The 12,521-nt window shown below is 36.1% G+C and overlaps 1 protein-coding gene across 2 annotated transcripts in view; it reads left to right on the plus strand.

Annotated features, from left to right (window-relative positions):
* Positions 1-1,449: 1,449 nt before the first annotated feature.
* LOC136025033 (phosphoacetylglucosamine mutase-like) overlaps positions 1,450-12,521 on the plus strand; it is a 47,560-nt gene continuing 36,488 nt past the window's right edge. For both annotated transcript variants that reach the window (XM_065700676.1, XM_065700677.1), the window contains exons 1-2: positions 1,450-1,593; positions 10,843-10,913. In XM_065700676.1, the coding sequence (XP_065556748.1) occupies positions 1,532-1,593; positions 10,843-10,913 (133 nt within the window). In that variant the 5' untranslated portion in view covers positions 1,450-1,531. The remainder of the gene's footprint in view (positions 1,594-10,842; positions 10,914-12,521) is intronic.

The raw sequence follows: 12,521 nt of genomic DNA on the forward strand, positions 1-12,521 counted from the left end.
CGCATTTTGAACACAGCTTACTGTTTTTGATACAGTTAGTTCGTTGGGTACCCAAAGCAATTTGTAGATAGTTTGTCTGAAAAACATGTAGTAAACTCTCCTCTGTGTTTTTGATTACCCACTTTTAAAACTATACTTGACTGCTATTATTACTGTAGCTTCCAATAATCTGATCTTTATTTGCAGATTTTTCTTTATATTCTTTCAAACTTTACACCCTTAGCCTTCTTCCCACCGTATTTTCTAATAGTACTAACTAATTAAGTGAGGCTGTCCACACGATCGATCTTCTGATTATCTAAACTTACCTCTTCATCTTCCTTTATTTCCAGTCTTAACGACTTAGTTTTCTTAAAATCAGTTTTCAAGCCTATTCTTGTACTCTAAACCCTAAAAACCTCCAAAAATTCATTCATTTGCTACCATTTATCTAAGATGCTCAAATAATCAGCATTATCTAAGTCTAAGAAAGTTTTACTTTCCATTTGATCCAATTTGATTGATTCCAAATGGGGATTCCATCTCTAATCTATCACTAATCGTGCCTGTGGTCTTCTATTTACCGCGAACAAGTTCACATTGACCGTTTTCTTTCAATTTTAAAGACGACGGTGCAATATTTTATTATTTGAACAGGAACTATTATGCTATTAGCTGCATCTTTCCGATTTTCGACAAGTTTGTCAATGGCTTCTACTTACACCTCCTTAGTTCTTGTTTTAATGCTTTCTGCACTTCCTAACGTTCCTTTTCTTTTCTTATGAAAAGTAAATCAAATGTTTCTTGTAAAAGCCAAATAACAAACTAAATCCAATATGTGAAAGGTAGCTTATTATTGACAAGTTGATTTCCTAGATGGCAAAGAAAGAGTAATTATGGATAAAATGGACTTTAGCTTCATTATCCTAAAAGTTCTTACTTCGAAAATTCTGTTGATTTTTTTTCTAATCTAGCAAGTCAAACATTCAATAACATCGAGCTTAGTTTTCAAACAGGACTCAAAGCTTCTGACCCGCCTTAAACGAAGTTTCAAACTTAAGCCTGGACAGAGCTCGGCATCTGAGTGCCACCAAAGGGACACGAAGGAAAGATAATTAACGTATAAAATGCAGGAAATCCTTTTATAAAAAATAGTATATTCATAACGGCAAGATCAGAAATAAAAGACTTTAAAAAAGTAGGACACATTTTTAAGGAAAGAGCGTTAAAATTATTTGCAGACGCGGGCCTTTGAGACTTACTATCCAGAAATTGTTGTTATAATTTTTTGGAGTAAAATTAATTAAATAAACTAACGAACAAAAAGTATGGGTAATCTATACCCATAATCGGTAAGCTACCCATAGTCTTTGGTATAAGTGCGAACTGCTTTTTATTGTGTTTGCCCGTCAGATACAAAACAGAAACATGCCTAGGAGTTTATTTTGTAGATGGTGTCAGGAAATGGTATTGACATTTATTTTGAAGAAGTCGATCGTGCAATATTCTATACAAGTAAAGATAGGCGACAAGCTAAGCTATCAGAACTGAAATGGAGTATCCTAGGAAACACGATAAGTTTATCGCTTATGGAACTGCTGGTTTTCGAACAAGGTTGACATTTTTCAATAATTTTTAAATTAAAAGAAAATCTTGGTATGCTATGCTGGTAAGGTCAATTTAGAAGAGCTTTGACCATAGATAAGGCAGCAGATTTGGCTAGAAAAGGTTTTAACCTTTACAAAAGACAAATTAGTCATTTTATGCATTCATTATCATTTTGAAGGAATCATTTTCCTCTAATGAAATGTAAGTGGGATCAGTCAACACTTTGTTACAAAGTTTGACAAGAGGCTTGTTACTATCTTGGAAAGTGGTTGAACTTAGTAAATGAAAAGGTAAAATTCTATTTAATTGACTTCTTGCTATCTCAGAAAGGGTTTAGTTTAGGAAAATGAAACTTTCAGGGATGGGTCTACAGGCTAAAGTATGTCATGGGAAGGTATTTTAAAGTACTCACCTCCACTCCTCCCTCTAGAGGGCCCTGAAATTTGCCTACATGACAGGTCTATACTTATTGAAGTTTTGACAAAACAACATTTTACCCTATTTTTCAGTTATTAGTTGCTTTTTCTCTGCCTTTAGTTCTGAAAATGCAATTCCAGTTATTTGAGTAGAATTTTGAACCATATGAATGTTTTTTTTTCAAAATTTAGGAAATGTATTTGCATATCATTAAAACCTTATAAAATAGAATTGAGTAAAGTTATGAAGCTGAAAACAATTTTGTTGTACTTCAATTAAGCAGAAGATCTATTTTGCAAGGTTTCACTTTTATAACACACATATTTTTAAAAGTCATCAAAGGGCAAGGCCCTCTAGAGGGGGAAGGAGTAGAGGTAGTTGCTTCAAAATACCTTCCCAGGACACGCTTTAGTCTCTAGATTCATCCCTGAAAGTTTCAGTTTTGTAACCTAAACCCTTTCTGAGATAGCAAGAAGTCAATTAATTAGAATGTTACCAATAAGGTTGCATCCAAAATTTTGTAGGATGCATCCCAGGTTTAGATTAGGCCTACAGCCTTGGAAAGAGCTTTTATGTTGCTATAGGCTATCTACTATTCCCTTACTTTTAAGGTTTCAAAGAATACAGAGAATACAGGTTAGTAGCCTAATTCAAGATTCAGTAAATGTTTAGTTTCATCACTAGTGCTCTAAAGTGGAAATGCTAATTCTAGAAGCATATCTATATCTGGTTGACCATCCTCTTCCATAAGGCAAACTTAAAATGTATAAAGTGGGGTTGCTTACAGGTAACATTACCTATAGAGCAAAGTGTATTAGTCCATGAGCTCTGCAGGCAGCAGGGTGAGGTCTGTATCATTTTGTTTTTAGTTTTATCACTCTTTGTTGAATAAATATTGAATACAGACCTCTTCCTACTGCCCACAGGGCTCATGGACTAATACACTTTGCTCTATAAGTAATGCTACCTGTAAGCAAACCCACTTTATATATTTTTAGTCTTGTTGGAGGGGCATTTTAGAAAGGTAAAAAATGGATGTGCTTCTCTAATAATGACAAAGAAACAATATGCAATCATCAGAACCTAGCTATATGCAGTAATACACACTTTACGCAGCTTGTGATGAAACTAAGCATTTACCCAGGATTCAATCTAAAGTAATTCAAGATTACTTTAGATTACCTTAAATAGCAATTTTTAGGCTATATCCTCTGGTTCTTGAATAATTGTTTGGCTGAAAGACATTTGGAATAGATTTTTTATGAATAAGCAACTTGATTCTCATAATGGCATCCCCTCTCTTTTAGCAGTAACCTAGGTATGCCAGTGAAGTTAATTTTAGTTAGGTTAGGGTCATAGATCTTTCAGGAATAAATATAAAGCCTAAATTATATCTTGATAAGGTGTTTTACAGCTCCTGTTATCATTCTTTCCCTTATTTCAAAGATTTGAAAAATTGCAAAGAAGACAGGCCTATTGACTTAACTGTTTAAGGAAAATATGTAGGTAAATTTTGACTTTTTTCTATTGCTTAGCTAGGTAAAGGATAAACATACCACTGAATGCATCTTTTCATGCCCTCTCTAAATATACAAATCATTTCCTTTGCAAGTGTATTTTGAGCTCTTAAAGGATCCTCAAAATAATACCCTGTTCTCTATTAGAGAATGATGTTATCTTAAAACAACCATTAAAGATTACTTATGCTATAGATGTATAAGCAATCCACCACATAAGAAGACATGTTAAGAAAACAATTCTTATTTCATAATATGCACAATAATCCTAGTTAGTATATTTTACAGCAGGAGAACCTTTATATTCACTTCTTTCCATGTTTTTCCAGTTTTCTTAGGAATTCATGGATTTCTTAGAGCCTATATATTAACAAAGTATACATTCCCACTCCCACCCTCCTAATATGCAAATCAAACAGTTCATGATAGAAACTCTAAGTGAAGAGTGATCTGGTTCAATTGTACTTGGTAATATGATGTTTTTTAGACTGAGAGATGCTGTAGACAAGTTTTAAGAGAAGAACAGAGCAGTTTTAGAAATGGTAGAGGATGTGTTGACCAAATTTTAACTCTTAGGTTAATAATTGAGAAGGGCCCAAGTTGTCAACTACCTTTGGTCCTCAGTTTTATAGATTATAAAATAGCATTTGATTTGGTTGATAGAAGAGCTTTAGAAAAGATCTTATCCTTTTATGGTATACCAGATAAATACATTAAAGTGATTAGTGCTATGTATGAGGATAATTAACTGCTGCAATTAAGGTAGGAAATGAGGTTTGGAGCTGGTTTTGTATTAAATCAAGAGTTAAGCAGGGTTGTGTTCTATCCCACTTTAAATGGATCAGTTTGATAGACTTTGTCTATAGGAGCACAAGAAAGGCAATTGGAAACCACAGAATCAAATGGGGAGGAAAAACTCTCCTTGACTTAGATTCTGCTGATAATTTAAGCATCCTAGATAAAAGTGTGAGCAAAATGAATGAACTCTTAGAGGTTTTGCAAGTTGAGGGTGCTAGAATAGATTTGAAAATTAATGTTAAGAAGACTAAGTCACTAAGGCCAAGAATAAGTGAAGATGAAAAGGTGATGGCTGTGTGACGAATTAGATTGATCAGAAGGGCAACTTCACTTACCTTGGTAGTATTGTTAGTAAAGATGGTGGTAGCAGTGAAGATGTAAAAAGTAGAATAGCCAAGGCTCTGGGTGTTTTTTCTTTTTTCACTGAAAAAAAGTTTGGAAGAATAGAAAGATATGTCTGCAAACCAAGATTAGAATATTTGAAGCCACAATGATGACAATGGTCAAATGTGGCTCTGAAACATAGGTGCTCCAAAAAGCAGGTGAAGATTTGCTAGATGTTTTCTAGAGAAATTACCTATGAATTGTTCTGGGTGCCTGGCTGACTGGCTGTATTTCAAACAGCAGCCTGTACAGAAAATGTGGTTGAGATGTGATTGAGAAGGTTGAAACGGCTAGGGTACGTTGTGCAGGTGAAGGATGACAGATTGCCAAAGATTGTCCTTTTCAGCCAACCGTCAAGGTCTAAAAGGAAAGCAGGTCGTCCTCGTCTGGGGTGGGAGGACTTCCTTAAGAAAGATTTGAAGGGAATGGGAACCTCTTGGGAGGGTGTAGATGGCTTGGTGCTGTGGTGAGTTGTTAGTAGTAGTAGTAAACCAACAGAAATTACTACAAATAACCGAGTTGACCTCAAGATATTCAGGTACTATGATGAGTTGGGCTGACGATCCCCATGTATTCTAAAGACCAGAATATAATTTGCGCTTTGAGTGACTCAGCCAAATAGTAACCAAACTCTGAAAAACAGAGTTTTGATAACAGCATATACATTGAAAGAACTGGCTTTTAAAGTTGATTCCAAGTATGTAAGGCTCATTAGGTTTAATATTACCTATCAAAAGGTACGAGTCTGAGAAAATTTGCCTGATTTTCCAAAAATGCGGACCCCCTCCCCTGAAAAAAAGCGATCAGAACAAAGTTAACGCTATCAAATTCAGCATGTCAGTGAATTCTATTGTGAAGTTACAGAGCTCCTATCTACAAAAGCGAGGAATTTTGTATTTTTGGCAGAAAAAGGCCACAGATTTTTCATGTTTGTTTGTTTTTTGTCGGTTTTATTTTTCAGCGTTGATTGGGTTGACTCAATGGTCCTTTAAAATTAGAAAGGAGCTCTTTCGAACGGAACACCGAAGTTTCAGTGACCTGTTTTAGTGACCAAAAAGATTGGAGGGCACCTAGTAACCTCCCAATTCCATTTTCTCCCTAAGGAAATCCAATAAAATTTTAAGATAGCTATCTAATGCAGCATAGTTGAAAGTTCTTCTCTATTTTTTGAACAAACGACAGTCCCAAAACTCAAAACAAAAAGCAACAAAGGAAAATTATAAATAAAAGCGAACATAAATTATTCCGTATATGAGGGGTTGCCCCCTCCTCGATATCTTGCTCTTTACAGTAAGACTGTAAGCACTTTTAAAAAAGCTTCCTCTTCTAATTAAACGGCCCCTGTGTTTCAATAGCCGTTCTTAAAATATTGGGACAAACAGTCAAACTTCAGCGTAAAGAGTAAGTTATTGAGGAGGGGACAATTCTTCGTTTACGGAATAATTTCTGTTCTTTTTGAGTTTTAATGTTGCTCCTTATTTTCAGTTAAAAAAGAACTTGTTTTTTTTCTTATATTAATTTCTGTTCGTTTTTCAAATAATGCAGATAAATCTGAATCAGCCTCCATGGAATACCCCCCTCATTTCAAGGGGAAATCCTACGTGAAAGTTTAATCAAATGTAAAGTACGCCCCTCCCCTTGTCAAGTTCCCTTCTGACAGTTCCATCCTCGCTTAAACTAATGATAATCTTTCAAAATTGTCTACATAAATCTTTATCAGACTATTTACCTGTAATAAAGAGGTAATGATCCTAGAAAATCGGGGGGTTAAGATTTTCCGACGAAACTTTCCAGGGCACTTACTCGGAGAATTCCGCGTCGAATGAGTCTTCGTACACCCAGATCCGATGTCGGCTGTGACCTGTAGGCATCGCAGAAAAAAAAGAACATGAACATTATGTGGCTATGCGTGGTTTCTGGAAAACAGGGAAAGAGTTATTGGATCGAGCTGAAATTTCGCGGATAAGCTTCTGGGCCCTAGGGGACCTTAACTTGTGAATTTCAGCCCGATCGGACAACGTTAAAGGGGGGCTGGGATCTTCGGTCGAAACTTTTGGCCAGATTTTCCCCATGAAGGAAAAGTCGGAGGGGGATGAAATTTGGCAGGTTTCTTAGTTGTAGCTCGGGCTACGAAATGCATCCCTCCCCATCCCTCTGCGACCACTGGAACCGAAGATCGCTTAACATTGTCGTGGTTCGCCTCTTTATAGAGGCACGAGTGTGCCTCCTTGATCCCGACCGGATCCAATGTCATTAGGGGGGGGGACTGGAAATCTTGGAAAACGCTTAAAGCAGAGACATCAGGATGAAACTTGGTGGAACAAATATGCACAAGTCCAAGATAGGTGACTGACATAGCCAGACCGGTTCCGCTATCTTTGGTGGAGTTGAGGGGGGGGGGAATTCGGAAAAATTATAAAAATGGGGTATTTGTAACTTACAAACGGGTGATCAGATCTTAATGAAATTTGATATCTAGAAGGATCTTGTGCTTTAGAACTCTCATTTAAATCCTGACCAGATCTGGTGACATTGAAGGGAGTTGGAGGGGGAAACCGGAATTCTTGGAAAAGGTGAAAATCGAGGTATCTTACAAATGGGTGATCGGATCTTAATGAAACTTGATATATAGAAGAATCCTGTGTCTCAGATGCTCCATTTTCAATTCAAATCGGATCAGGGGACACAGAGGGTTGGAGGGGGGGGGGGGGGTAACAGAAATCTTGGAAACTGGAAATCTTGAAAAACGCTTAGAGTGGAGAGATCGGGATGAAACTTGATGGGAAGAATAAGCACAAGTTATAAATACAAGATTGACATAATTGGTACTACCCTCTACCCTCCCCACTGTGGATATTGGCGTTTTCAATAGACATCACGCATCAAGTGCATGATAAAATAGGTTCTTTGGGAGCACCTCATAAACACGCAAGTAACATAAACTGAAACGGAGAAAATGAATTCAATAATTTGGCTAGTAACGCCTGAAAATGTTTTCGTCTCTGATAGGCTTGTAGCTTACAGGACATATATTACAGGGCCAGGTCAAAGAAGACAAAATGCTTTAATATTTTTTGTTTTGATATGTGACATCTGCAACTGCGCCAACAAATTTCGTTTTATCTGACTGGCTTAGACTTACAGGGGACCTTAGTGAAGAAAAATGTATGGAAAAAGCCTTGTGTTGACGCGTGACGCCCAATATAGGCCCAGATTTATTTTGTCTTTGATTTGCTAGCAACTTCCTGGGCATATTTACTGGGTCAAACTAACCTAAGAGTTAATATTGTTTTCAAAATATGAGGTGAATCGACTTGGGAAACAACAAATTGGCTTTTTTGTTCTTTTTTTGCTTTTATTACGGTTTTTTAGCCTCTGATCAGCTTTAAAATTTCCGGCCATATGGGCACATCAGCTTAAATTTAAGGACCACAATTCTTCATCTAAGACTGGAGATTAAGGAAACAATTATGGTAGTAGTCAATCATGACGCCCTTTTCTTTTTAAGACAACAAACTGAACTGATATCACCTGAATAGATACAACCTAGAAAAGGAAGAACTATAACCTAAAAATGTTCTTTTAATTAATGCTGCTACTACCAACAACTTACTGCCCTACCGAGCCGCCTGATGTCAACACAACTCTACAGGATCTTCTTCCACACAAAGCTATTCAAAGCTTAACTTTTTACTCCCTCCATAAAGCTCAAATTTCCTTTAGATCCTTCCTTATTACCTCTTCCCACCACCTTCGGGGATGACAACTGCTTTTGGTGCAGCTCCAAATAGATGGGTAAAAAACTATCTTTGACAACTTGTCATCCTTAACCAGTGGAATGTGTCCTAGTCATCCTTTCCTTCATTACAGCCATAGAAAGTGGGATAAAAGCTCATTTTTCTCCATTTTTTTTATTCCCATGTTCGCAGCACTAGGTATATAAAGGTATCTGATATGCGGCTATCCATTTATCTCGTTCCGAAAGCTTGAGGTTAAAATGGTCATTGAACCTTCATTTGAAGGAGTCAGCAGAGGGATTTCCAGGAATAATATCCCCAGAAAGATTGTCCTAGGTAGTTTGCTATTTGGTGCACGGTCAGCCAAATGGATACCTAAGACCATCTACATACCTCTGTTCCTCTGAAGACATTTAACAAATCTTCTTCTGCTTTCTGAAGCGCCCATTTTTCGCAACCATACTTATCCACTGCCATTACCGTAGATTCGAATATTTTAGTGTGTTCCCAAACTTGTTTTCTTATTCTTTTAAACTTTTTTTCAAGCATGAAATTCAGCTTTGATATAAGTGACTTAGTATTTTTAACTTTGGTATTGAATCTATTCTTGCCCACTGAACTCTCAAAGCCTCCGTTAATTTCTTTAATTTTTTCTAACATATATATATGACAATCAAGTCATCTGCATAATTTAAGTATAGGAGATTTTTACCTTCTCATTTGATTCCATGCTATCCCGTAGGCTTTGCCGTGTTATTTAGGACAAAGCCCATTAAAATAATCCTTTTAAACAGAGATAGTGTAAAATTCTGCTTAAATCCTGAATCAATACTAAACCAGCTACCGATTTCATTTCCTACCTTAACTGGAGCAGCATTGCTTCTCTTATCTACTTTTAATATTGTTTTTGTTTTTCTTATTCTAACCTTTTATCTACAGCATCTCTTATTCTTTAAAGGGTCATAATATTAAGTAATTTGCTTCCTACGGAAACCAAGCTAATGCCTCTACTATTACTATTCTCATTTGCATTGCCTTCCTTCTGAAGGGGTTCAACTAAATTTTCCTACGATCACTAAGTACTTCCTTCTTCGTTTTTTTTTTCAAAAATTGTATTCATAATCTTCAGTAATTTATCCCTAACTCTGCAACCATCTTAGTTCATAAGCTCAGTTACCACACTCTCAATACCAGAGGCCTTAATATACTTTAATCCTTGTAGTTATCGCTCTTACTCTTCTTCGCAAAATCAATTTTCCCTGACTTCCAAACTGCCAAATAAATTTCAGTCTTTTATGTTTTATTTTCTACATCTTCATCATGGCTTAAAACAGTCACAGAATGTTCTGCCCGTCACTGTTTAACACTTTCCTTATCACTAATTGAGGTCCTGTTCCTATTTTTTCATGGGACAAGTCCGGACTGGCTACTTCCCCTCAATGTCTCAACATGCCAGTAAAATATTTTACCTTTGTTTTTTTCTGAACACATCATCCAGATTCTCGGCAATTTCATCATTTACCTTCATTTCATACCTCCCTCGTTCATACTTCAATGCCTTATCTACTTCTCTTACTTCCTCTTATTCTCATTTGGTTTGTCACTAAAATTTTTATGCAAACCCTCCCTTTTTCCTCCAAAACCAAAAGATGCTGGGACTTCCAGCAATTAATATCATGATGTACCAAGCAATAATTTCCAGTAATCTTCATTATTATAATTTTTTTTCTCTTTTTTTTTTTTTTGTTCTAGCAAGTAGAAAATTTGCACTGTTCTCAAAACACATATCGCCTTCAATAAAACTCATACGATGCTCAAGCCGTTTAGAGGGTTTGAGAGTGTGGAGGATAGTAAAACTCTTGTTTGTAAACGTTAATTAACCTTTTTGTATTATTTTTTTTATTGTGCCTTTGTTGATATCACGAGAAATAAAATCATATTGCTGGGAATACAGATACTATTCAGGGAAGTGCAAATGCTGTTCTGGTCTTTAAAAGGTTTTGGTGGCTTTAGCTCCACTCCTATGTACTGTTTGTGGTAACTTCTGTTCGTTTCAAGTTTGGCTTTATTGTTCATTATAATTCTGTTCGTTTTAGGATTGTTCATCTACAGTCCTTTGTTTATATTCGTATATATTCATTCTTTTATCTTTATGTTTCAATTGATCATTCATTTTTATTTTTGTTCGTTTTTGGTTTTGTCTATTCATTGATAGTAGTTTATGTTAATTGTAAGTTTGAATAATTATTTGACTTTATTTCTTCTTGTCTTGGGTTTTAATATGACCTTTATTTTTCTTTGAAAAGCTTTTTTAGTTAATCAAAAAAATAATGAATAAATGAAAGAAAACGAAACTGTTGTAATAACAAAAATTCTAACAGTAGTATTCTTCTTATTTCCAGAGCTGAAGAGCTTCCGCATATTATGTATAGAATGGGAATTTTAGCTACAATTCGAGCGAAGAATGTCAAAGGTAAAGTTCTAATTGCAAAATTAGAATACAATTAGTGAATTATTTTTGAATTGTACTACCAGATGTGAAGTTTGCCTCCGTGTCCTTAAAACTAGATTTGCAGCTCTCACCTTGAACTCTGATACAATTTTAATACTGCCTTAATCAGGGGAGGATATGGAACTTATGCTTAGGAAGGGAGGCACCCAGAAAACTCGGGCTCTTCCATCAGGACAACATTTGGGCTCCTGGGGGATATATGGCCCTTTTCCCCTTCTGTGGTCCCGCACATGGTTTTAGCAGTGCAAACTCTTCAAGACGTTAGGTCAACACACTAGTAAACTCCCAGTTACACCGTTCGACACTTCTTTGTTGGTCACCTGTTAAGAAAGCTCCGAATTGTCCACTTTTTATGGCCGTGTCCTAGCCTAATACTAGGGCTGTCCAGCTTTTATTCTACAACCTATTAGGCAATTTAGTAGAATTTTTCTTGATACATAGTCTCTGTTTACCTAGAGTACATGCCCTAGCAACTTAACCTGCTGTTTAACAATGTAGGTATCAACCTAACCTGTATACTCACGATCGTAGCCGTAGGAAAAATCTGGTTGATATTTGTCCTCGCTTTCTTAATATCTTTTTCGCTAACTACAAAAAAGGAATTTTTCCGCTTTTTATATTGCATAAAACAATGTAAGGTATTTAAGTAATTTAGACCCTAATGTTACTTGACGACTATATAAAATCCATGAGAATATTTTCCTCGGCCCCCATCCTATTAACATACTTATTTTTAATGGATTAGCTAGCGTGCCTTTGCAAGCTCCTTGTGCTCTTTCTTACATTCCAACTGCAAGCAGACTGAAACCGATGGCGAATTGGCTTTATACTTCTTGTTAGATTTGTGATTACTGTTTACCTGCTTGTGTATTACAGGGCTTTTTCCATATTATTTGATGTTTACGTAGTTTATAAATCTATTCCCCCTCCACCCAACAGTATCATATTTAGCCAAGTAGATACCCCCGAAGTGAGTTTATCCTATCCATAAGTGGTCGCTTTTGGTCCCTCATTGCCAAGATTTATGTATAAAATCAAATCATACCTTTACTATTTCTCTAAAAGATGCCTAAAATATTTTTGTGGCACATTACCGAGGCGAGGGGATAGAGGGATATTAGAGATAGACATGTTCTCACAGCTAATTCAGGTTCTGCGGGAAAAATCAGAGATGTACGCAGGTTTGGGAGAAGAGACTGACTGGTTATGATTTTATGTATTTTCATATATTTCCCAAGCTATTCGACAATTTTGTGCGTTTGTAATATTTTGCCCCTCACCCAAGAAAGAAGGAAAATAACTTTGTGTAAGCGCCTAGCATCTTCCGTCCTCAAATATCCCTGATTCTTTGTAGTCCTTAGCTTTATTCATTGTTGTCGCCTAAAATGTTTTCATTTTCCACCTAAGTTGACTCATTCTGCTCTCCCATGTGTTTCTAAGTTGAGCATAATCACCTTCAGGTTTTGTTATTTTCACTTTCTGTGCTTTCTCTGCAGCTTTGACTTCTATAAATTCACACATATGAAAGGTTCACGTTAATTAATTGATCAGTTGACCACAAACTCTTTA

This window comes from Artemia franciscana, chromosome 3 (assembly GCF_032884065.1).
Source record: "Artemia franciscana chromosome 3, ASM3288406v1, whole genome shotgun sequence".
NCBI classification, from domain to species: Eukaryota; Metazoa; Arthropoda; class Branchiopoda; order Anostraca; family Artemiidae; genus Artemia; species Artemia franciscana.